General features: G+C 44.2%; 1 protein-coding gene across 2 annotated transcripts in view; it reads right to left on the bottom strand.

Moving 5' to 3' along the window:
• Positions 1-27,423, bottom strand: part of ASTN2 (astrotactin 2) — a 656,733-nt gene that overhangs the window by 485,302 nt on the left and 144,008 nt on the right. For both annotated transcript variants that reach the window (XM_083422898.1, XM_083422897.1), the window contains exon 2: positions 24,994-25,181. In XM_083422898.1, the coding sequence (XP_083279024.1) occupies positions 24,994-25,181 (188 nt within the window). The remainder of the gene's footprint in view (positions 1-24,993; positions 25,182-27,423) is intronic.

The raw sequence follows: 27,423 nt of genomic DNA, 5'->3' as shown, positions 1-27,423 counted from the left end.
GGATATTGGCTATTTTTTGGTTGGTGCAAAAGGCTGTTTTGATATTGTGTTTATGGAGGATTTTGCTAATTTTATCTGTAGTGCCCTTGATATAAGGAAGGAGGGCTATGCCATTGTTTTCTTCTGTGTCTTGGTTTTTGGGGGGTGTTTCTTTTTGGATTAGCTTCGTAACCCTGTTTTGCTGGTATCCATTGGCAATTAACACATTTGAGAGATTCTGTAACTCAGTTGTCAAGTGGTCTTCGTCAGCCAGGCGTTTGGTTCTGGAGATGAGAGTCTTGGCTACGGAGTTTATTTGTGCAGGGTGGTGGTGTGATTGTGCATGTAAGTAGCGGTTGGTGTGTGTTTTTTTCCGGTAGATAGTGTGTCCTAGGGAGCCATCAGGTTTTTTGTAGATTAGGACGTCAAGGAAGGGAAGTTGGTTGTTGGCTTCTATTTCCATAGTGAATTGTATTTTGGGGTGTAGGCTGTTGAGATGTGTGAGGAAGCTATCCAGTTTTTCCTTCCCGTGTGGCCAAATTACAAAGGTGTCGTCAACATATCTGAGCCAAAGTTTGGGTTTGTGTTCTGACTTGTCTAAAGCATTGGTTTCAAAGTGTTCCATGTACAGGTTAGCGATGACCGGTGAGAGGGGTGATCCCATAGGTGCTCCTTCTATCTGTTTGTATCTTTGTCCATTGTGGATGAAGTACGTGTTGGTTAGGCAGTGGTTGGTCAGGTCCAAGATGTATTCGGGGGGATTGTATTTGTTTTGAATGGCTGTCAAGGCTTCATTAATGGGCACTTGTGTGAAGAGAGATACAACATCGAAGCTCACAAGTAGGTCATTTGGTTGTAGGTTTTGCTTCTTTATTGTTTCTATGAACTGGAAGGAGTTTGGAACGTGTGAAGAGATGGATTCTGCATAGGGCTGAAGTTGCTTGGCGAGAAATTTAGCGAGATTTTGTAGAGGTGAGCCTATGGAGCTGACTATTGGTCTGAGTGGTGTTCCTTCTTTGTGTATCTTGGGGAGGCCGTAGAGTTTGGGGCATCTGGATGATTTTTCTCTGGGGATGATTCTTAGCTTGATTTCTTCACTGATAGGAGAGGCTTTTATTTTGGATTTGGTGGTTTTTTCCAGATAGGTGGTGGGATCTGTTTTTATAGGTTGGTAGGTAGGGTCTTGGAGTAGATTTGATAGTTTTGCTACTTACATGCACAATCACACCACCACCCTGCACAAATAAACTCCGTAGCCAAGACTCTCATCTCCAGAACCAAACGCCTGGCTGACGAAGACCACTTGACAACTGAGTTACAGAATCTCTCAAATGTGTTAATTGCCAATGGATACCAGCAAAACAGGGTTACGAAGCTAATCCAAAAAGAAACACCCCCCAAAAACCAAGACACAGAAGAAAACAATGGCATAGCCCTCCTTCCTTATATCAAGGGCACTACAGATAAAATTAGCAAAATCCTCCATAAACACAATATCAAAACAGCCTTTTGCACCAACCAAAAAATAGCCAATATCCTCAGAAACCCCAAGGATAAAATTCAGTTGGAAAACCAAGGGGTCTATGAAATACCCTGCAAAGTCTGCCCAGCCACGTACATTGGACAAACAAACAGACGAATAAATGCACGGATCGCAGAACACAAGAATGCCGTCAAAAAAGAAGAAAAAACTTCCTCTCTTTTCCAACACATGAAAGAAACAGGACACGAAATTAATTTTGCAGATTCCAAATTGCTCTTTAACATGGAACATCACCACAAGAGAATAATCATGGAAGCCATCGAGATAGAGAAACACCCTCACAACATGAACAAGCGTGACGACACATCCCGCTTGCCAGACATCTGGAAATTAGCCCTCCCCACAAAATCTGACACCAGATCCAGAGGCACACAGAACGCCATCACCAATCAACCACACCAGACCCAAACCCAGACCCTCTCCACAGATAAATTACAGACACCATCCAGTAGCCAAACCAGGGTGGCACCTCCGGATGCTGCACCCCCCTGCAATCCCTACACAGATCTGGCTGGCACAGGCCACAAAACCACAGCTCGCCCCTATACACGAAGCCAAGCCAGAGCACAACCAAGTGCAGTACAGCCATCTTCTCAGAAAAACTCTTCACAAAGTTCAAGAGTTCAAGACACGAAGGCTTTAGCAACTAATCCACACCTAATGACCCACCTAAGTGGGATTCAGGAAATCACTCAAGAAATCACTCAAGATATCCCTCAAGTAATTAAGGAACAAAAGAAGAAAAGGCACACTAGCCTGGGAACCTCCTCTCTGCCCAGAACATTGGAGGCTATACACCACACCTCCTCAACAGTATTTATAGGAACTCAAACACTGAGATCCTGCTCTGTTCCAGTAACAAGAAGCCGAAAGCACCAGCCTGAAGATGACGAGTGAGACCTCGTCGAAACGTCGCCTAGACACCCCAACTTTTACACGGGAAGACACCCGAGGACACCAAAACCTGCATTCCTGTACCCGTGAAAATCTACGAAAGCAAATATCTCACCTCTACGGGGAGGAAACCTTCCAGCTGACAAGAACCTACGAGAAACTAGAAATCCGAAGAGCCACCATCTTATGTGATCTCTTGTTCCTACGCAACTGCCGAGACAACAACTTAATTCCCACATGCTTCCAACTTAAATTCCACTCTAAAACCCCAGCTACCGAAAGGATCCTGAAACGAACTGAACTATCTCTAATCAGAAACGAACTACACAAGAAAAGATACCTACTAAACCAAACCAACAAAGATCTACTCACTCTTCACCTCAAACTCTGTAACAAAATCCACCCTGCACTCTGGGACAAATGCAAACAACTAGCCGTCTGGAGAGCTGAAACGGAGACCTCACACAAGACAGACACACACACCAACAAACTCCACAAACTAGAGAAACGCCAGAAGCCCCGCCACCCTCCACAACAACCCATGAAACAAACAGTACATAACATATCAGACAGGATCCTCACCTCAACTGAAACCAAAGTACTCTCCAAAGGTTTCAACTTTGCAGTCGCCCCGAGACGCATCCCCACGGAAAACATCATATGCGGAGTCGAAGCTAGCCTAACCAAAATCAATCCAGATGAAGCCAATAAAATCAGACTTGAAGTCACCAACATCCTCTGCTCCAGCAAACCACCCAGAAGCAATTTACACAAAGAAGAACAGAAAGCACTCACCAACCTGAGGAAAGACAACAACATAATCATTCTCCCAGCAGACAAAGGTAATGCCACTGTTGTGATGAACACATCGGACTACCAAGCAAAACTATCAAATCTACTCCAAGACCCTACCTACCAACCTATAAAAACAGATCCCACCACCTATCTGGAAAAAACCACCAAATCCAAAATAAAAGCCTCTCCTATCAGTGAAGAAATCCAGCTAAGAATCATCCCCAGAGAAAAATCATCCAGATGCCCCAAACTCTACGGCCTCCCCAAGATACACAAAGAAGGAACACCACTCAGACCAATAGTCAGCTCCATAGGCTCACCTCTACAAAATCTCGCTAAATTTCTCGCCAAGCAACTTCAGCCCTATGCAGAATCCATCTCTTCACACGTTCCAAACTCCTTCCAGTTCATAGAAACAATAAAGAAGCAAAACCTACAACCAAATGACCTACTTGTGAGCTTCGATGTTGTATCTCTCTTCACACAAGTGCCCATTAATGAAGCCTTGACAGCCATTCAAAACAAATACAATCCCCCCGAATACATCTTGGACCTGACCAACCACTGCCTAACCAACACGTACTTCATCCACAATGGACAAAGATACAAACAGATAGAAGGAGCACCTATGGGATCACCCCTCTCACCGGTCATCGCTAACCTGTACATGGAACACTTTGAAACCAATGCTTTAGACAAGTCAGAACACAAACCCAAACTTTGGCTCAGATATGTTGACGACACCTTTGTAATTTGGCCACACGGGAAGGAAAAACTGGATAGCTTCCTCACACATCTCAACAGCCTACACCCCAAAATACAATTCACTATGGAAATAGAAGCCAACAACCAACTTCCCTTCCTTGACGTCCTAATCTACAAAAAACCTGATGGCTCCCTAGGACACACTATCTACCGGAAAAAAACACACACCAACCGCTACTTACATGCACAATCACACCACCACCCTGCACAAATAAACTCCGTAGCCAAGACTCTCATCTCCAGAACCAAACGCCTGGCTGACGAAGACCACTTGACAACTGAGTTACAGAATCTCTCAAATGTGTTAATTGCCAATGGATACCAGCAAAACAGGGTTACGAAGCTAATCCAAAAAGAAACACCCCCCAAAAACCAAGACACAGAAGAAAACAATGGCATAGCCCTCCTTCCTTATATCAAGGGCACTACAGATAAAATTAGCAAAATCCTCCATAAACACAATATCAAAACAGCCTTTTGCACCAACCAAAAAATAGCCAATATCCTCAGAAACCCCAAGGATAAAATTCAGTTGGAAAACCAAGGGGTCTATGAAATACCCTGCAAAGTCTGCCCAGCCACGTACATTGGACAAACAAACAGACGAATAAATGCACGGATCGCAGAACACAAGAATGCCGTCAAAAAAGAAGAAAAAACTTCCTCTCTTTTCCAACACATGAAAGAAACAGGACACGAAATTAATTTTGCAGATTCCAAATTGCTCTTTAACATGGAACATCACCACAAGAGAATAATCATGGAAGCCATCGAGATAGAGAAACACCCTCACAACATGAACAAGCGTGACGACACATCCCGCTTGCCAGACATCTGGAAATTAGCCCTCCCCACAAAATCTGACACCAGATCCAGAGGCACACAGAACGCCATCACCAATCAACCACACCAGACCCAAACCCAGACCCTCTCCACAGATAAATTACAGACACCATCCAGTAGCCAAACCAGGGTGGCACCTCCGGATGCTGCACCCCCCTGCAATCCCTACACAGATCTGGCTGGCACAGGCCACAAAACCACAGCTCGCCCCTATACACGAAGCCAAGCCAGAGCACAACCAAGTGCAGTACAGCCATCTTCTCAGAAAAACTCTTCACAAAGTTCAAGAGTTCAAGACACGAAGGCTTTAGCAACTAATCCACACCTAATGACCCACCTAAGTGGGATTCAGGAAATCACTCAAGAAATCACTCAAGATATCCCTCAAGTAATTAAGGAACAAAAGAAGAAAAGGCACACTAGCCTGGGAACCTCCTCTCTGCCCAGAACATTGGAGGCTATACACCACACCTCCTCAACAGTATTTATAGGAACTCAAACACTGAGATCCTGCTCTGTTCCAGTAACAAGAAGCCGAAAGCACCAGCCTGAAGATGACGAGTGAGACCTCGTCGAAACGTCGCCTAGACACCCCAACTTTTACACGGGAAGACACCCGAGGACACCAAAACCTGCATTCCTGTACCCGTGAAAATCTACGAAAGCAAATACATATATATATATACACACACACACACCCCCTGACAATTAGGTCCAGTCACGGACAACTCTGGGGTTGTGGCACTCATCTCGCTCCATAGGCTGAGGGAGCCAGCATTTGTCCACAGACAGCTGCCGGGTCATGTGGCCAGCATGACTAAGCTGCTTCTGGCAAACCAGAGCTGTGCATAAAAACACCATTTACCTTCCTCCTGGAGCAGTATCTATTTATCTACTTGCACTTGACGTGCTTTCGAACTGCTAGGTGGGGAGCTGGGACCAAGCAACAGGAGCTCACCCCGTCATGGGGATTCGAATCGCCAACCTTCTGATCGGCAAGCCCTAGGGTCTGTGGTTTAGACCACAGCGCCACCCGCATCCCTGCATGTGTGTGTGTGTGTGTGTGTGTGTATTCAATCCACTCTTCATTTACTATAAAATGTGAAGAGAGCTGCGGTTCTCTACTACATAACACATGAAGTACTTCTGATGACCCAGGGCCAGCCTGACCATGAGGTGAGATGAGGCAGTTGCCTCAGGCAGCAGAACTGAGCTCAAGAAGCATGCCCCTCTCTGCTACATCCCACTGCCACCTTCTCTGACACAGATGCATCCTGCTACCACCACACACACACCTGCAGCAGAGGCAGAGACATGGCAGCAACAAGACATGGCGGCAGCATACACCTGCAGTAAAATAGGTGGCAGTGGGGGGGTGGCACATGGAGGAGGTGGTGGTGGCAGGGGTAAAGGTAAAAAGATAAATGCCCCATGGATGGTTAAGTGCAGCCAAAGGCAACTATGGGGTTGTGGCGCTCATCTCGCTTTCAGGCCGAGGGAGCCGGTGTTTGTCCACAGACAGCTTTCCAGGTCATGTGGCCAGCAGGACTAAACTGCTTCTGGAGCAACGGAAAACCGTGACGGAAACCAGAGCGCACAGAAACGCCGTTTACCTTCCCGCTGGAGTGGTGCCTATTTATCTACTTGCACTGTCATGCTTTTGAACTGCTAGGTTGGCAGGAGCAGGGGCAGAGCAACGGGAGCTCACCCCGTTGCAGGGATTTGAACTGCTGACCTTCTGACCGGCAAGCCCAAGAGGCTCAGTGGTTTAGAGCCCAGCACCACTGAGTGGGTGGGGGTTGTGCCTCAAGCAGCATAATTTCCTGGGTCAGCCCTGTGATTACTAGATGTGTACCGAGGGCAGAGAGTAGAATCAAAGCGGTTTCGTGATTTACTGACACATCTTTGGGTCTGTATTTCTATCTACATGCCTTTTTTCTACGTATAAAGAGAGAAGCTACTACTTCAAGACCTGCTAAATTTTACCGACAGCCACAAAAGGCTACAGGCCTCTTCCTAGTTTCAAGACCTACATTCAGTTTCCCTTCCTCAACTCTCCTCCAGCATCCACTTAGCACCCCATCATCTCTGTGCTGAAACACCTCTGCATCCCAACAGCTTTTTCATGTTGAATATCGTCTGCCCTTGAGATGTACTGCACAGTGAACTTCACACTCACAGGAGCCTCAAAATCACACAAACAACAAAAGACCATTCAGGAAAGTAACTAGATTAATCAATCTATTCAATGAGAGCTTAAAAAACAAACAAACTATGAATCCTTTGTAACCAGCACTCAGGCTCTAAAAAAGCAATTTCAAAGCAAGTGGAGTAAAGTGTGTTGTATGCTATATATGCAAGTTGATTCTCTGGCTCCTGAAATTCTGGAAGAAGCTTCAGCTGAGCTATCTTTTGTTCCTGTAGAGATAGACTAGAGGTTAAATACACACACAGTGTGAATAGATTTAAACTAATAAAAAAAGCAAATACGTCACAGCCTGTTTTCCTCATGGCATTTATTTTAAATGTCATAAACATCTGGGCACATGCTAAGAAGGGCTTGTGCAGAACTTTACAGGATACAGTTGAGGGAGGAACAGAGATACAGTGGTACCTCGGGCTACGAACTTAATTCGTTCTGGAGGTCCGTTCTTAACCTGAAACTGTTCTTAACCTGAAGCACTACTTTAGCTAACCGCTGCTGCACGATTTCTGTTCTCATCCTGAAGGAAAGTTCTTAACCCGAGGTACTATTTCTGGGGTGGTGGAGTCTGTAATCTGAAGCATCTGTAATCTGAAGCGTCTGTAACCTGAAGCATCTGTAACCCAAGGTACCACTGTAGAGTACAATGTCATGAGAACTGAGGGTGTGTGGGGGGCGGTGGAGGCTAAGGCTATCAATGGCTACTAGCCACAATGGCTATGCACTATTTCCACTGCCATAGGTACTGTGCCTCTGAAAACAAGTTTCTGGTAATGACAAGTGAGGAGAGAGATGCATTTGCACTCAGATTCAGCATGCAGGCTTCCCACAGGCATCTGGCTGTGAGAACAGGATGCTGGACTAGATGGGCATTCAGCCTGATCCAGGGAGGCTCTTCTTACATTAGAAAAGCAAGTATACCAGGGGAAAGCGAGTGAGGACCACAGTGGTGGGAAGGACTCCTATATTAGACATAAACATGCTGCTTCAATTTCCTGATAAAAATCCCAACTGTGCAGTACATTTGGCACAGACTAGAGCTGCAGCCAGAGGGACGCGGGTGGCGCTGTGGGTTAAACCACAGAGCCTAGGACTTGCCGATCAGAAGGTCGGCGGTTCAAATCCCCGTGACGGGGTGAGCTCCCGTTGCTCGGTCCCTGCTCCTGCCAACCTAGCAGTTTGAAAGCATGTCAAAGTGCAAGTAGGTACCGCTCCGGCGGGAAGGTAAACAGCGTTTCTGTGCGCTGCTCTGGTTCACCAGAAGCGGCTTAGTCATGCTGGCCACATGGCCCAGAAGCTGTAAGCCAGCTCCCTCAGCCAGTAAAGTGAGATGAGTGTCACAACCCCAGAGTCGGCCACGACTGGACCTAATGGTCAGGGGGGTCCCTTTACTTTTTAGAGCTGCCACCAGAAAAGGGCTAGGCTGGGTGTATTTCAATAGGACTTCTACTCACAGCAATTCTCCAAGAGACTAAATGTTCTCTTGCCCACCTCACCCCGCCACTGATCTGAGTCTTGGGTAGACCCCAAAGCCATGCCCAAGTGCCAAGCAGAACAATACAGAATGTCAGGTTCTGAATGCACTTTTCCTGCTAAAATCAACAGGGATGTCTAACCGCAGCACATTACCAAGCAGATGGGAGGAAGTCCTTTTTGGCATGCTGTCCATCTGCAGTGATTGAGCATCAGCCCATTCATCTTAGCCCAGCTTAGAGGCAGGGAGCATCAGCCTCACCTCCATTGTGGGTCCTCTCCCACCCTCAGCCAGTTCAGCTGCTCTTGCCTGCTCCTTCCACTCTGGCAGCTGCGCTGGGCCACTTGAAGGAACTCTGTCATTCCCACACAGCTTTATGTTGACTTCCTGAGTTTTGTCCTGTCATGGGAATGAGGTCGCTAAGTTCAAATCATTAATTTCTGAGGTGGAAAGAGGCTGACAGGCCCAGCCCTGACAGGAATGATGATGGATATACAGGAGAGACCGAGCAAAACCTGCTGCTTAATCATATAGCAAGGGTCTCTTTGGGGCACTAATGCAGTCCAAGTGCTTTCCATCCAATTGCACCTTTTACACTCTAAATACTGGCAGCTGCTGCTATGTGGCCGCTGTTCTTCAGATGGTATGCCCGGCAGGGAGTATCATTTCTGCTTTGCCAGAACATGCGCCTTCTCACCACCCCAGTTCACACACCACAGCTTGGTCTCAATCCCAATATAATATCGAGTTATAGGACTTAAAGTTAAACCTGGCTCTTGTGGTCTATAGATGTTAGAACTCTGGGGCGTTTGGGGGGGCAGTTAACAAAGTTGCCTTCTCTCAACTAACCCCTTGCCCCCCCAAAAAATCCCTCCAGTCCAGGGATGAGAAATCTGTGGCTCTCCAGATGTTTCCACCATTCTGGACATTTGTTATGCTGACTGGGTCTGATAAGAGTTTGAAGTCCAACAACCTCTAGGGGGCTACAAGAAGACTCCCCATTTTTACTTTCAATCACATCAAGTGCCACTGAAAGTGTTCAATAAAGCTGTGTTAACGCATACAAAACTGCCACACTGCTACACAGGTGAGGAACCACCTTTGGAAATGTAGCAGTAAATGAATTTGCAAGTTGTAGACCAAATATCTCCACTTGCATCAATGCAACACTGGGACAGCTTGGTCAGTGATGCGAGCTTTCCATAAAATGTTGGTGCTCTTTGAATAAAGCAGGTCAAAGTTGAATTACTTCTCTTAAATCAGATCTCAGTTGGCCATTTCTGTTGTTCTGCACGGAGAAAAAGGGAGAGGGACAGAAGAGAGATTCCTTGTTTGAGGTACCTTATAGCACTGGCCTTCAACTGGTGGGTCAGGATCCTAAACTAGGTCATTGACTAACTTAAGGTGGGTCAAGAAGAGGCATCACCACCACTACCACTTTCATGGAAAAGAGATGGATTTGCAATAGCTCAAATGTGTAATAAAGAAGGTGTGTGCAATAACTCTGCCAGGGGAAGTTTTGGTAGCTTTATCTTTTCTTGGCACCTTATACTACTTATAGGTAAAAGGGATGGAGGAAATACAAACAGAAAGGCTCTGTATTTAGGGTGTTTTCCCTTTTTCCTGGGAGAGGGGTGTAAAGTTAATTAACTGTGGGGCAACCACCAAGGACACCTCTCCTCACGCCTTAGTTACTAAAACTATCAGCAGATCAATGATATTGTTAAAAGTATGCCATAAAGTCAATCGACTAACTGGGCACTGGGGAGGCAGCAACTTCTAAGGTATGATAAGCCTACAGCCAGTATGAGGTAGGGGTTATGAGTGTCAGACTAGAACCTGGAAGACCAGGGTTCAAATCCCCACCCAGCCATGAAGTTCACTTGTTACCCATGGGCTGGTTGCCCAACCTAATCTACCTCACAGGGTTGTTGTGATGATTAAATGGAGGATGAAATAGAGGAAGGCCTACAGAAGTAACCTTCTAATGAGCCTTCAGGTCCTTGGCGATTGGTTATGATCATGATATGCATTACTGTATCATACAAAAAAAAAATTATACAGTATGGTATTGTACAAACGTACCATATTTTTCCGTCTATAAGACGCCTCCATGTATAAGACGTACCTATTTTGGGGGACTCAGATATAAGAAAATCCACTCTCAGCACTATCCGTGCATAAGATGCCCCCTAAATTTTGACATTATTTTTTAGGGGGGGGGGCCTAGTTTTATACATGGAAATATATATATTGGAACTTCACTGCTGTGGTGTAGTTATTATTTGAATGACCCTTTTATTCAGCAGTCAGATGTTTCAGAATGCACTTATGTGTAATTACACACAGTTTTGCATCTTATTGTTTGTTGTGAACTGGAGTCCTCTGAATAACCATGGCAGTTACAGGACCCATAAAGTCAGGAAAAGTCAATATTTACAGGGATAAATAGGGGTCCCCAGCACATTTCATCAAAACTGCATGCAACAGCAGCAAAAGTTTACCATGCCCTTGAAGCTTGGTTGCCCCTCTGCTAAAAGTTGACAAAATGAGAGGCTAAATAATGGTTGGTAAGGGAACAGCTTCATACTGACGACACTTGTTGCAGTCAATAATGAAATAAGAATATATGAGAATTTTTTTGAAGCCTTCTCATGCCAAATTTTTGGCCATATTCATTAATGGTCATGTAACAGCTGAATGTGTTAACTCAAGCTTATTTTTGTTGGCATCTGTCTGTCAATGGAGTGTGCCTCTGGGGGGAACTCATGGACTATACAGGAGGCAGCAGCTACTAGTCTCTGCAGTCTTACAGACTGCAGAGACTAGTAGCTGCTGCCTCCTGTATAGTTTTTGCTGTGTTAGCAGCACTAAAGTTACCTCTCTGTGGCGCAAGCCTGGGCAGTTTGTATGGAGGTCTGGGGCTGCCCAGAGAAGATCTCCCACTTGGCCTTGTTGATGTGCATCAAAGGAAATAAGAGCAATATGTTTGGCACCAGCTTGGGTGCAGGAGTTGCCAGGAGGCAGCATACAAGCATCATCCAACTGTCTTAGGGATTCCATTCTGGATTTGTGTAGGGTTTACTCCTTAGCCTTCTCTTCTCCTGCAGGTGTCCCTTAAGGCAGCAGATACAGATTTTCCCAAAGCCTTTCTCATGAATGAGAAGAGCCGCAAGGCACTTCAGGATCAGAGTTTTCCTTCTTCTACTTTTGCAGGCTGACAAGCCCCATCTGTCCCTCCTTTCTGCACATGCAGAAATCACCTTCACCATTAGACCCACCCAACCTCTCAAACCGCTGCAGCCTGTTTTTGCACATAGGGGAAGTCTCTAACTCACCAAAGAGAGACCCATCAGCTGCCCTCACATGGTTTAGCTGACCAGTTGAAGCAGTATTCTGGGATGTGGCCGCTGTTGCACGCTGACAGCTTCTAGGAGCCACAGGTGAATGCTTAGTCCACAGTTGTGACCAAAGGTGGACAAACCACCCCCAGAAGAAGCACAGTGTGTATCCCACCAGAGGTACTACCCCTCCCCTAACACCCCATATATGCCACAAGCTTCTTAGTAAACAGTTTTATACAGCTATAAAGTTGAATGGACTATAGGCTAAAACTGAATCTGGCCTAATTTAAAATTAAACCATCCTGTTTTCCCAACCCCCTCCATCTCAAGCCCTCCTATACTTACCTTATGCTGATTCTGAGCTCAACTTATTTCAAGACTACAGTAGTGCGTTTTTTCAGGCTAGAAACCACAAGCATACATCTACAGAAGCTTATCTTCCTGTAAAAACTGAGGTTTTCATTAGGCAATACAGTCCCCTTCTGGAATCAATAACATTACTTAGGAGTCCTAAATCACCACTGGTAACACTTGGGATGTAAGCCATTTATTACATTTTCATTTCTAGGGAACTACCAAAGGTTGTGCAGGTGTTATATTTACACCTCTACCTCTGAGCAAAGATTGGCTAGCCATCTTGTCTTGCAATTAAAATGTATTTTATTTTTAATAAATGATTAAATATATTAGAGATATGTGGAGGTGTTTACTTCAATCTCTTCAGATCTCTAGAAGTTGATGTCATAGTATTGGCGGTGAGTCCTGGAAGACCTGCTCCCTGCCTTGCAGGCCTTTTCCTACCTGCCCTGGGAAGGTGGGGCCCTGATGGACTCCAGTTACAAAGGCTGAGGCAGCTGAAGAGGCTGGAGACCAGCTTATCTGTCTCTTATTGTAGACTCAGAGAGCTTTCACAGCCTCCACCATGAACCACCATTGGCAGGATTAGCAACAACAGCAGCAGATACATTCTCTGATTAAGATAATATTTTATTTTCTTGTTAATTTTTCTCTTTTAAATGTACATTTTATATTTGACTCCATTTAGTAATGTTTTCTTTTGAAATGTTTAAGATTTTTTTGTGTGAACTTTGATGCAAGTTTGGGCAGATAGCTCAGTCAGTAGAGTATGAAACAAGACTCTTAATCTCAGGGTTGTGGATTCAAGCCCACTTTGGGCAAAATATTGATTAGACTAAATGACCATTGTGGGCCCTTTCAACTATTCTATGGCTAAATGTGCATTCTGTAGTTGACCTCCTTTGTAATGGTTCATTTTGAAATCTTTCAAGTTAATATTTTAGTTTCCTATTAATTATCTTGTATACTTTATATTTGACTTTCTTCAGTAACGTTTCATTCTAAGTTGTTTTATTTGATGTTTTAATGTGCTGTGAACTGCTTTGAAATTTTTCTTTCTTAAAAATATAAAGCAGTATAGAAATGAAGTGAATAGGAGTCCAACATCCACACTCTTTCCTCCAGAAGAGGAAGCCTAGAAGGAGTTGCTGATAGTTAAAATGTCAGCTCACAAAAGTAACCCTTCCATGGATCTTCAGGTCCCCGGCAGTTGATTATGATCATCAATTGTATCCTGTACAATTATTAATAACTTTACAAAAAAAGGACCAATAAAATATACAATGATCAACAATCTCATGTAGCCTCAGTACAATGTAATTACACATCATTGTATTCTAAAATATCTGACAGTGCTGACTAAATATTTAACTGATGTGTTTCAACTTCTGTCACTGAAGAAGACTTTATAAGTTGAAATATGTCTGGCATGTTTTTCAAAGAACATCTGGTTGGCGCAATTATCATCAGCAGGATACAATTGTTTTGGACAACCGTATATTGGAATTTCAATGCTGTGGTGTAGTTATTATTTAGTGATACATTTAGTCAGCACAGTCAAATGTTTATAACCCACTGGTATGTAATTACATGCAGTTTTTGCAACTTGTTGTTGAGAAACTACACAAGCTTGCTGGTTAATAATGGTATATTTCATTGGTCTTTCGAACACCTATTTTCTTTGTAAAGTTTTTCATTTCTAAACACCATACAGCGTTGAATTGCAGAGCTGGAAGGAACCCCAAGAGTCATTTAGTCTAAGTAATGTTGAGTATGACCCCCCCCCCAACAATCCTCTGAGTTAGATCAGGTTGACAGAGATGAGTGTATCAAAGTTTCATTGCTGGGCATGGATTTGAACTCAACACACTAAGCCACACCACCACACTGGTTGTCCACACTGGTTACCTAGAGGTAAAGAAGATTCAGAAAAGGTAGGCAGGTTGATTAGGTCTAGCAGTCCTAGACAAAGCCTTGGTAGTCAGCAAACTACAGACCTACCATAACAAATAAAAAGGAGCTTGTTTTATGTAGTAACATGGGCTGGATTTACGTAGCTGATACAGAACACACATTTGTGAGCTGGTCCATTATAAATAGCATTCCTCCAAGTTTGAAAACCAAAAAGCAAGTACTGCTGCTCAATGTCTCTTTGTTCAGGAACATCTTTTAATAACAAAATTAATACTTGTTTGTTTGTTTGTTTCCCTGTTAATATCTCCCCAATGATACTTAACATTAATTACTACATTTAAAGGAAGTTCCGTCTTCATTACTGTCATCACCCCTTTCTCTTCTCATCTTGAACATCTGAAATTTGTTTTAGGTTGTGGTGGGGTGCGTGAGTGGAATATGCAAAAGCTGAATGTTATTTATTCGCTTTTTTAATTTGTGCAATGTCAAGTACAAAGGAATCAATATTTTTGTCATTACGCCTGCTGTCATCTCTCTCCCCCCCCCCAACTAACCTCCCGCAGCACCATAATCTTAGCTGTCATTTGAGTTTTAATTGTGTTGTTTCCTCTTGTGTGTGGAAGTAAATCTTATCTGTTTTGGATTAAAATTCAATGAAGGTCACAGCGGCTCGAAAATTTACCAGGCTGCTGCAATTAATGTTCATTTGGCTTTGATAAATTGGAATGTTTCCCCACAATAGGAGTGGAGTGGATTTCAGAAGCCATAATTCTTCCATTACCTCAATGATTTCCCTTGCATGATGGAGCAACCTGTCACTGCTCTGTTTGTCATCTGTCACTTCAAGGTTCTGGGCATATGCCTGATATGATTTATTATGATTATTTGGGCTGCTTGTGTCAAAACATTTAAAACCACTAATTATTCTTCCCCTGTAAAATGCTGAATTAAACAAAATGAACAACGTACCTCTCCCTCTGCTCTGCTTATTCCCCAGCTTAATTATAATTCCCGGTCATTATAAATCCTCGCTAAGGGCTTCCTTTCACATGGTTTATTTCTGAGACAATGGCTGGTTTAGAATCTTTTAAGAGGTGTACCTGCAGGTTCCATCAAACCAGGTGGTGATGGGAAGTGCCACGTAAATGACATGGTACTTCACACCAGCTCACATCTGTTGCTTCTTTGCAAAAAGGCAACTTTCCCAATGGCTGAGTTATGAAGCTATGCAACTACCTTCAGCGAGGAAAGCAAATTTAGTTCTTTAATTAAAACCTACTAAGAAACCTTTTTTCCCCTAAAAAAAAGGGAATTCCTTAAAAACTCCATACCTTAGTCAGTGTCAGGGTTATCCTAAGTGAACCACAATCCAGTAACAGCAACTTAGGTTCTGTGCTCAAAATAAATCATGCTAATTAATGCACCATATGCAAATATGCTGATGGTGAATTAATCTGCTCAGCCTGCATATTTTTGCACAGTGATTTATTACAGTGATATATGTACTAATATGATATATTCTGCAATCCACAGGCTAGGGTTTTGTCAACTTTTCAAAACTGACCCCCTTTCTAAAGTTATTCATCTTTCAATGCAGGCCTGAGGTTGTGGCTGAGTGCTCTGAGGGGGAGGGGTTACAGCCTAGAGGAAGCCAGGCTGAATTGAGGGAGGAGTTAGCAGCCAGCAACAGTCAAACTTAGCTCTTTGCAGATTCTGGGAGCTCGTGAACAGGGGAGTTTAATGGGGAGGCCCAGAGGACCATCTCACAGTGTACATAGGACCAAGAGACATGGAAGGCAAGGCAGCTGCTGCAGTGACTTGCAGCACCTCTGCCATGTTTGTCTTTCTGCCAGAGAATATGCAACAGTACACTTGCATCAAGTGCAAGCTGACTGTCTTGATAGAAGAGAAGGTGCAACAAACTTGAGTCCTGCCTAGCCACAGCTCGAGCTACAGGACAGCATGCAGAATTTCTTGACAGAATTGAGTTGGCTGTGATGGAACAGCAAGATAGATGGGGTGTCCCCAGGAACAAGGAAGATCACCCATTGCAAGAGACTCACCTCTGGAGGAATGTGACACACAGAAGTAGGACAGTCACAAGCCACGTTTTATCAGTAGAGGTGCAAAATTGCTTCATGCTCTTACCTTGGGCACCAATTCTCAGCCAGAGGAGCTAGGGCAGCAGGTGTCAACCTCAAAAGACACCAAGGGGGCTGTGGAACGTACAGTGCACAGAAGGATTCCTGCCACCCCCCCAGAGGAGAAAGAAGACAGGAGGAGATGGACTTGAAGGAATCTTTTTCCATTCTTGATCTAACCACTTCATATCCAAGGCTCTTGATCGTGGATGTGTATGGTAATAACGTACTTGCTACCTTCCATGGAGACGATATCGGAGAAAGGGAATTGCTCAAACCATAAGATTTCTGCCTTTGTGACTGATCTCAACAACATCAAAATAAGCTCCAATACACAAGAGGGGATGACTGAAGTTAAGATGATGTAGACCTTAGAAGACTCCAAGAAGGCTTTGGAAGGCACAGTACATGGAATGATTCCTGCCACTCCCAAGAGGAGGAAGAGATGTGTGGTGGTGACAGGTGACTCCCTACTGAGGGGAACAGAAGCAGTTGTGTGCAGAAGAAACTGGATATCCCAGGAGGTGTGCTGCCTTCCAGGGGCAAGATTCAAGATTCAAGACAGAGAAGTTGTGAAGTCTTATGAAGCCCACTGACCACTAACCTGATTCATGTGCATACCAATAATACTTCCATAAACAGCCCTTAATGTATAGCAAAGTACCAAACTGCGGGAGGCAGTGGAAGACAGGAGTGCCTGGCATGCTCTAGTCCATGGGCTCACGAAGAGTCGGACACGACTATACGACTAAACAACAAATGAGACTATGCACAGGATAGCTGCATAGTTGGTGGGGTCAGGAAGGGTTTGGCTTCTTGGATCATGGTCTGTGCTTCCTTGAGGAAGGAATTATGGGAAGAGATGGGCTGCACCTCACAGCCGTTGGCAAGAATGTGTTTGCTAGGAGTCTCGCAAACCTGATCAGGAGAGCTTTAAAGTAGAACAGGGGTCCTCAAACTACGTTCCGCAGGCCAGATCCAGCCCGCCCATTGCCCAGGATGACCACAGTCAACACGAGCTTCCTTCCCTCTGAACCACTACTACTGCAAGCACCTGGGTCCAATCCCTTCCAGCTTCTGGCAGCGCCTCTTTCCTTTCTTCCCTCTTACTTGTGATTAAAATTGTTCTTCAGTTTAAATATTGTTTTGTTTTTCCTGTTTTTTGCGCACTACAAATAAAATATGTGCAGTGTGCATAGGAATTCGTTCATTTTTTTCCCCAAACTATAGTCCAGCCCCCAACAGTGCCTGAGAGACAATGGCCCCCTGTTAAAAAAAATATGAGGACCCCTGAAATAGAACTTGAGGAGGAAGGGGACAACCTTACAGATGACAGAAGAGCACCTGGTACTGGGGATAATAGCTTCACTAATGTGCAGGAAACTGAGGTAGTGCTCCAGAAACCTGCCAAAGAGCAGGAAACTACAAGAAGGAAGCAGATGGAGGGAACATCTTATGGTTCCAGTTGTCTGTACACAAATGCACAGAGTATGGGAAACAAGCAAGACGAATCACATCTTTTAATACATGATGGCAAATATGACCTGGTAGGCATTACTGAAACCAGGTGAGATGAGACCCATGACTGGAATGTAGGAACTGATGGGTATAACCTGTTCAAAAAGAATAGACAAAACAGAAAGGGAGGAGGAGTAGCATTATATGTAAAGGATGTGTACACTTGTGAAGAAATCCATGACCTGGAGCATGGAAAGCAGATTGAGAGTATATGGGTAAAAACTGAAGGAGAAAAAAACAATAGTAACCTTATGCTTGGGGTCTGCTGTAGACCACCAAGCCAGACTGAAGACTTAGATGATGCTTTACTAGAGCAGATTACCAAACATTCAAAAAGGAGAGCTATAGTAGTCATGGGAGACTTCAATTTCCCTGATATCTGTTGGAACTCAAACACTGCCAAGAACGTAAGGTCTGACAAATTCCTCCTTGCCTCGCTGACAATTTCATTTCCCAGAAGATGCAAGAAGCAAAATGGGGTCATCTGTCCTGGACCTGGTCCTCACCAACTGTGAGGAACCGATTGTCGAAGTGAAAGTACAGAGGAAAGAAAAGCTGAGTGTAGTCAGCCATGAACTCTGGACTTTGAGAAGCCTAATTTCAAAAAACTGAAGGAGCTACTGGGTGAGATCTCATAGACAGAAATACTCAATGAGAAGGAAGTCCAAGAAGGATGGGAGTTTCTAAAAGGAGAAATATTGAAGGCCCAAATGCAGACAATCCCAACAAGAAAGAAAAGTTGGAGACATCTAAGGAAACCAGTGTGGCTGCATAAGGAGCTTACAGATGAGCTGAGAGTTAAAAATGGCATATATAAGAAATGGAAGAAAGAGGAAATCACAAAGGAGTATAAATGAGAAGCCAATAGTTGCAGGGGGAAGGTCGGGCTGGCTAAAGCTCAGAGTAAGCTCAGGCTTGGAAGAGGTTAAAAATAATAAAAAATGTTTCTTCAGCTATGTCTGAAGTAAGAGAAAGAACAAGCAGGTAGTAGGCCCTTTGCATGGAGAAAACAGAGAAATGCTATTGGGTAACAGAGAGAAGGCGGAACTACTCAACACCTACTTTGCCTCTGTCCTCACACAAAAGAAAAGCAATGCCCAAAAGGAGGGAGCTGCAGCCCAAGATAGGAAAAGAGGTAGTAGGGTAACCTAGCTACTTTAAATTAATTCAGATCTCCAGGGCCTGATGAGTTGCATTCAAGAGTTCTAAAGGAACTTGAGGAAGTAATATCAGAGTGTTTGTCTATGATCTTTGAGAATTTGTGAAGAACAGGTGAGGTCTCTGCAGACTGCAGGAAGGCAAATGTTGTCCCTATCTTCAAGGGGCGGGGGGGGGGTGGCGGGGAGAGAAGACCCAGGTAACTACTGACTGGTGAGCTTGACGTCAATACCAGGAAAGTTCCTGGAACAGATAGTTCAACACTCATAAAAATGTGCAAATCCTTACAATGTTCATGGTGTTCATTTAAGCATCTAATCCCACACTGGTATTAGATAAAAAATAGAGCAAGATTATCTCTGACCTAAAGCCATATAAAAGGAATCATTACACAAAACAAAGAAGCAGCTCTTTCCAATTGTTTGACTCAAATAACAAAGCGATGATCTAGAAATGGAGGAAGCAGTCACCCTCTCCTCAAACACACACTCAATGAGGGCCATCTACCAGGGAACAAGCAATTCAGCCAGGTCTAGGATTTAAAAAAAGCAATTTCTGGTAGAAAACTGTGGGCTAAGCAAATTCACACGCCATGCTCTGCAAATCCATGACTTTACCTGAATGTCTCGGCTTTGGAGGGAGAAGACCACTTTGCCACTTCATTGGCTGTTTAGATAAGCACAACAGCTAAGACAAAGTTTTGCTTATGGTGTCGTCTGAACACAGCACTGTGCTTAAGGTCTCTCCTCTTTCACCGCCGTCTATGGCCAAAGATCCCAACATTTCCCAAGAAGAAATCAATGCATTTCTTGCCAGATCCTCCTTCCCAATCACAACAACAGCAATACTGCTTCCCGGCTTCCTGCCATAGAAGCCCTTCACACTTACTCACAAGTAAGCTCCCTCCTAAGCCTGAGCCCAGTGAGCTCCAGGTGGGTGCCAGGGAAGCAGAACTGTAGCAAGAGGCAAGTGGCAGAACCAGGCGTTCGCATCAGCAGCTAATTTAAATTGAGAGCAAATTTAATAAAGAAATGGACAAAGAAGGTAAACAGCCCAGCTTGTGCCAGAGCCTGAAGGATGCACAATCTGCTACATGGCAGTTGAAGGATGGGTTTGTCCTGTTGGGAAGGAGTTTGTTTCTAGGAGCCCCACTCAATTCGGGACATTAGGGACCAAGGGACAAATCTGTGGTAGCTCATGTTTTTCTGTGATTGTCTCAGTCAAATCATGGCACTTGGAGGGTATGTTGTCCTATGGGTACAGATTGTGCTGAAGTAGAGAAACCTTAACTTTGATCCCAGGTTTAGACAACGCATTAAGCTAAACCATGCCTTAGAGGAGCAAATTGGGAGTGAATCCCTCACTAGGAACCAGCATTTTCATGCAGTGGCAGTAAGAAATATTCTGGGCTTACCAGGCCAGGCAGACCAGGCCATTATACACTTTACACCCCCACCACTTTACAGAGTTTAATTCAGACCTGGGCCAATTCATCTAACCCTCAAGCCTAGTTGTGCCTTAAGAATAGAAGCAATTCCCCACTTCATTAAAAAAAAAATATATTTAAAAAAGCATACAGGAGGATTGAACTTGTATTCCCTCACCCCAAACACCCATGCTTTCGCTGCAATTCAGGCCCACACCACAATTTTACCAGTAGCCCCATGGCCTTGGTGTAATAATACTTTCCTCTAAGTCCATGGTTTTCAACCAGTGATCCTTGGCTCCCTGGGAAGACTTGAGGGATGTTCAGGAGAGCAGCAGCAGCAGCAGCAGCAGCAGCAGTCTATCCTTACTTCCCTTCCTTTGATTTACTTATAGCCCATATCTTCCTGCATATCTCTCTCTCTCTCTCTCTCTCTCTTTCTCTCTCTCTCTCTCTCTCTCTCCCCTGGCATCATCCTCTTCCTCTTCCTCACCATCTCCCAGACACGTTTCAGATTCCCATACCCTCCAATGTTCCTTAGATGAAAATAGGGACTTTTCTCACTCCCTCCCCAACTGACCCTCAACACCCCATATTTTGTATCCCCCCAAGCAGTGCATTTCCTGTCAGATGAAGGGCAAGTGCCACCCCAACTGCATAAATGGGACATAGCGCACACACCCTCCACTGCCCTGAAAAAAACCCTTAATACTGTTTTTATTTTGCTAAGTTTGGTATGTCTTTGTGCTGGCACATATGCAAACACTTTTGATCCAAAACTCCAATGTGACTGATGTTTGGTACTCTTCCAAACCAAAGTTCAAATGCTGTTCTATTTGTAGCTTTTATTAGCAGTCTGTTCTGCAAATATGTTGCTTTCATCACTGCCTCACCCCAACTTTCAAATGATAAATTAGACTGTGCCAGCATACACCTGACCATCTCCATTAGAGAGTAATTCTTTCTCTCTGCTACGCCATTTTCTGGGATACAGGTTGCACTTGAATTCTTCTTGACCATATTTGCTCTTTCTTGACCTGTGTCCATTATTTGCAAAACCTTGTGCATACAAAATTCCATCGCTGGTAATTGCACATCTTTTGCAATTAAAATTTACATTAAATCCATGCTTAATCAGAGTTGACATACTCAGCAAACTGTCTGTTAATTCTGGCAAGTAAACTATATTTCTCACTTCTTTACAAATAGTTTCTCTGCCTGCAACACATTTAAGCAAACCTGCTCCCTTTCTTTGCACAGATATTCTATGGCCATTTGCGATTGTAACTGTCTCTGATGCGTTTTCATTTAACTCTGAAAAAAGTCAGCATCACATGCTATGTACATTGAAGCTCCTGAATCAATTAACCAACTAGAAGAGTTACTGTTAACAGCATCAGTTTTCCTCTAACTTGAGATTGCTAGATAGTTCTGATGAACTGCAAATGCATTTTTAGTTTGCTTTCTGCCACCACCCTGGAAATTTTCTTTATTAGTGCCACTTTGGTTTGTACAATTCTGTGCAAAATGTCCTATTTTCCCACACAAGAAGCATCTAGTTTTATCTCTTTTGCCTGCACCTTGGAAATCAGTTTTATTTTAAAAATGATACTTTTGTACAGCAAATATTTGCGTTTCACCCTCTGCTGCCTTTTCTGCTGTCCTAGCAGCCTCCTCTTAAAGTCTTGATACAATGTATTTTTGCATGTTCCCTGCTTACATGCGCACCAAAAACGATGCTGAAAATGGGCAGGGACGGAATGGGGTGGGGCAAGGGTGAAACAGAAAAATTCCCACTTATGTGTGTTCCAGTGACATACAGGGTGGCCCAAAATGGAACCTGTAAGTGGGGATTCCCTATATCCCACAGGTGAGCCACAAAAAGAACGTGTTTGGTGAAGGGAGCCAAGGACTCAAAAAGGTTGAAAACCACTGCTCTAAGCAGTTCATAAAAGCACTTACATAAATAAAAAGGCACTTGTATGATATTGTACCTACAGCTCCTGCAGATGCTACAGCTGGAAAGATTAATTTCATTTTCACTTACAGTGGTACCTCAGGTTAAGTACTTAATTCGTTCCGGAGGTCCGTTCTTAACCTGAAACTGTTCTTAACCTGAAGCACCACTTTCACTAATGGGGCCTCCCATTGCTGCCGTGCCGCCGCCACACGATTTCTGTTCTCATCCTGAAGCAAAGTTCTTAACCCGAGGTAATATTTCTGGGTTAGCAGAGTCTGTAACCTGAAGCGTATGTAACCTGAAGCATATGTAACCTGAGGTACCACTGTATATGCAAAACATAGAGAGCCAGGTTTAGTATGCACTCAAAGCTCCTTACAAGTTTTGCTCACTCCACCTGCAGACACAATACCTGCCAACACCAAAAACAAAAGGTGGCAGTAAAGGGGAAATGGAACCCCCACTTTCATAATGTTGGAGCAGGTCAAAGGCCTGACATGGTCCAGCATCCTGATCCTACAACAGCCAAGCAGACATTCACCGGAAGCATGAAAGCAGGGCCTGAATGCAACAGTGCTCTCCCCAGTTGCAATTCCCAGCAGCTGATGTTCATAGCCATTATGGCTAGTAGCTGCTGACAGCCTTATTCTCAATAAATTTGTTGAATCCACTTTTGAAGCCTTGCAAGTTGGTAGAAGTAAACTACGCAGTTCAGTGATGTGCTGTGTGAAGTACTTCCTTTTATCTGTCCCAAGTGAGGAAGGAAAACATATCCCAATCTGCTTTATCCACACAATGCGTAACATTATATGCCTCTATCACATTCTTCCCACCACCACAACCTCCTTGCCTTTCCCCCAAACTAAAACATGCAAAAATAAAACATTATAGAAAGAATTCTATACTCAACACAGGCACTATTCTTCTTGGCAAAAGCGAAAAGGAAAAAGAAACAACAATGGTTTAATCCCCACTACAGTAGCTGTGCAAGCAGAACTGTGGCAATTTACAGCTGAAGTTAAGGTGGAATCAATTACTGTTCCTTGGATAGGTTATCACAAAGCTACCCATCATGAGCATCTTATACAGGTGAGAGGAGTTCAGACATCACCTGTGTCTCCCCCTTGCCTTCTCTCTGAAGAACACCAGTCAGAGACTACAATTCCAGAAGTCTCTCTTCTCAGTCCCAGAAAGTCTGCACAGTGGCAAGCGGCAGCTTTTTAAAAAGCCTTAACAACAAAAAGCCTTGAAGTGATAAAGCTTCGATTTGCAGGGTGCTGCAATAACAGATTTGCTTTCTCAGTGCAAACAGCAAAAAACAAAACAAACCCCCCAAAAAACACCACTGTGCTGCTGATACCTGCTTGATGAGTGTGATCAAACTTTAAAAAGCATCAAGGTACAGTATATGTTGTCCCATTGCTTTGTCTTTATCTGACTGAATATAGCATAGAAAAGCCATGCTCTTCTGACAGCACTGAAGTCTTCAACTCACATGTTTTGAGTTATACAAGAGATAATGACAACAAAGGCATGTTGAAGTTGTCATCCTATTTGTCATCTAGCATTTACCCTTGCCCTAGAGAGAACATCCCTCCAAACTCCCCCAGGCCACACTTTGTTGCTCTTGTCAAATAATTTAAAAAGGAAATTTGGCTACACAGTACCCAGAGGCAGTGGACCAGCCTGGAACTTTTAAGAGCAGGGGAGTTTAAACATGAATGCCTCAAGGCCAGAGGCAGCTGATGTCCCTTGGGACTGGTAAGGCAGAAAGCACGGGCACCAAGGGTAGGTGGGGACAGAACCAATAACAAGCAGAGGCTACTAATCCTCGTTTGGTTTGGTCTCTTGCTGCATTCTGCAATGAGAAGGAAGCTGACCCAGTCAGGGTCATTCAGGGCCACTCCCTGGGTTAAGCAAGAAGGCAGGCACAGAGGGGCTGGCTGAGGGCAGAATGAGGTTGATGGGGCAGTTAATTCTGATAGACCAGCATTCACTGCTCAAGGCACATTCCCTTTACAAAGAAATAACCCCAAATAGCCCTCCTCCCATGCTAACCTGACTGCTGCCTAGGATCTGGAGGAGAAGCCCTCCTCTGTTCCCTGTGGTGGAAGAGTGGTTGGCAGTGACTAGGGAGGGCATTCTCTGTGGTGGCACCCAACTTGTGGAACACCTTCCCCCCACTGAGGTTTAGCTATCCACCTTCTCCTGCTGTTTTCTGCTGGTGAATGACTATTACTATTACCAGTACTATTACTATTCCAGCAGGCATTTTCCCTTTGCTGGGTAGATGTTTTTATCTGAATATCATTTTAACCTGTCATGCCTGCTTGCTTCCATTGTATTTTGCTGTGGTTTTACAGCAAGGTTGTAACTTATGCAGAAAAGCAGTGTGAATACAGGTGTAGATATATGGATATATACATAAATCAAATCCACTTATGACCATAGATAGAGCAGTTGGTCACTTATCAGCATGGTGCTGATAACACAAAGGCTGCAGGTTTGATCCTGATGAGGGACAGATGCACATTGTAGGTGCTTGGACTAGATGATCTTCATGGTCCCTTCCAACTCTATGATTCTATTATACTTTTGCAGAAGAAGCTGAACTGAGGAGGGTGACAAGAAAAGAGGGGTGTCTTTGAGATGGTAAAGGGGAGAATGGTGGTCACTCACCATGACGGAGATATGAAGAATATGCATCTGTTCCTCCACAATCTCTGACGGCTCCTGCAAGGTCGGCGGTGTGTTCCTAGAGAGCTGTTCAGCACTGCTCATAGAGACATGGAAATAGAGGGTGCCATTTTCCAGCCACTGCTGCTTCCAGTGTACCAAGGAAATGTCAGAAACCGTTCCGGACATCTCTGCAAGAACAGAAACAAAGAGTTGTTCAGTATATTTAGATACTGTTGAAAAGGGCTTCTTCCTGGGTATCTCTCAGCAACTCCCATTCTCAACAGTACCCAAGCTTAAAGATCATGTAACTGCATGTAACTGCTCACAATATCATATGATTGCAGAGTTTGAAAGGATTCCCAAGGATTTTCTGGTCCAACTCCCTAGAATGCAGGAATCACAGCTAAAGAATCCATGTCAGATAGTCATTCAACCTTTCCTTTAAAACCTCCAATAAAAGTCCACCACCTTCCAAGGTTGCCCATTCCACTGTTGAACAGCTCTTATCATGCCCTTTGACAACATGCTATAGATCAGCCTTCCTCAAACTGGTGCTCTACAGATGTTTTCTTCTACAATTTGCAACACTCCATCTGTTGACCGTGCAAGCTAGAGTTGATGTGAGTTGTAGTCTGAAATATCTGGAAGGCATCAGGTTGGGGAAGTCTGCAACATCTTTCACAGCAAAGGTGTCCAGTGAAGCCCTCTGCACTGTGAATCTTCTGGGGATAAGGCAGGGGGATCCTGCCCACCCTGTGGCCAAGTTCAGACATAATGGGATTATGATTTCCAGCTACATGAATAAGGAGTGTGAATGCCACACTCCCACCCAATATCTCTTTCTCTTTCAAAGCTTCATACAAAGATTGTTGAATCTGGTTTCAAACAAAGCTTGAGTTTCCTGCAATGTACAAGCAGAGGTGTACCTTGCGCCTCCAAAGCTGGGAGAGATCATGGACCAGAAATTAAAACGTTTGCATTTTGTTGCCTTTTGCATCCCAGAGCCATTGGGGTTTGGTTGCTCTGCTCCTCCTCTCCTTCCCCCTCCCCCTCTCCTCTGTTGGTCCGTCTGCCTGCCTTTCAGCCTCCCTCCTTCTGCTCACTGCCTTCTCTTTCACCTCCTTCCTCTTTTGCTTCCCTTTCCCTTCTCCTACAAATTAGTGCCCACCCTGCTGCAGTGATGGCCTATGCCAGCAACTGGATTCCTACACCGAGGTGAACAGAGGAGCCTGCATGCCTTGCCCAGCAACCCAGAGCAATGGAAGAGCAGCCCAGGGTGGACTCCGAATCACTATGAGCCAGAGTGGAGAAGCACAATTTTTGTGGGGCCCACCCCCCGGGCCTGCACCCTTGGCAGTGGCCAACCTGACCAACCCCTAGGTACATCCTGTGTCCAAGCTCAGGAACTCTTGTTTGTTTAAATTCTAATTTCAGTGAGAATAAACCAGGATAAAACAGTGGTTTCAGATCACTAGATAAACAAACTCTTTGGATGGCAGGGAGAACAGTGGCCTGTTCAAAGTCAGAAATGAATGCTTCAGGTCTTCTCCTTGCAGCCATGAAAGAGAAGTGGGTAGGAGGAGCACATTGAGTCCAAGGCTCACTACAGCTCATTCACATGGCACAATTATGGGGAAACTTAGTCCCTCCAGATGTTGCTGAACTACAACTCCCATCAGCCCCAGCAAGCATGGTCAATGGCCAAGGTTGATGGATGTTGTAGTTCAGGAACATTTGGAGGGCCAAAGGTTCCCCACACCTGACATAGCAGGAAAACATGGATTCCCATTATGTCTTAATCAAGCCACAGGCTATTAAGACAGGAAAACCATTTCAAATCCTTATATAATGAGAAGCAAGTCATTCACAATGTCTGGCTTCAACCCTTAGAATTGAACCCCAGATGGTTTGGTGACCCTGGGCCAGTTGCCCAAATTTTAGGTTATTAAATTTAATGCTACTTTATTAGGCCACTCATATCTCAGAAGCTCCTGGTGATAAACACGTAAACACTGCACGCAAAACCTCTTCCAAATACCACCAAATTAAAACTAGTACAAACATTGCCAACAGCAGAACATAAAGCACTCAACCTGCTTAGGCTTAGCTACCAAAAATGAGCTGAAACTACACCATTTCTGAAAGATACTCATGAATACAAGCAAAATGAGCAGCCATGCACAATCTTCTAGTCTTAAAAGGGGCTTGCCCCTGGCTTCAGAATTAAGATATGCAGTAACTGCTCTTGGAAAGATTGTAGCCAACAGCTACAGACTTCAATGTTTTAAAATTCTGCTCGTGTCAAGGACTCATATGCCCCTCTGCGCAAGAGAGGTTTTCTGCTCCACGTAAGTTCATTTTCCTTTCTACAACACTGGCCCCCAGCACAAACTCCCCATTTTGCAGTACTGAAAAGATAGCTGTTGTGAG

This window comes from Podarcis tiliguerta, assembly GCF_965153285.1.
Source record: "Podarcis tiliguerta genome assembly, chromosome: Z".
Classification (NCBI taxonomy): domain Eukaryota; kingdom Metazoa; phylum Chordata; class Lepidosauria; order Squamata; family Lacertidae; genus Podarcis; species Podarcis tiliguerta.
This window is presented reverse-complemented; position numbering and strand designations above follow the sequence as displayed.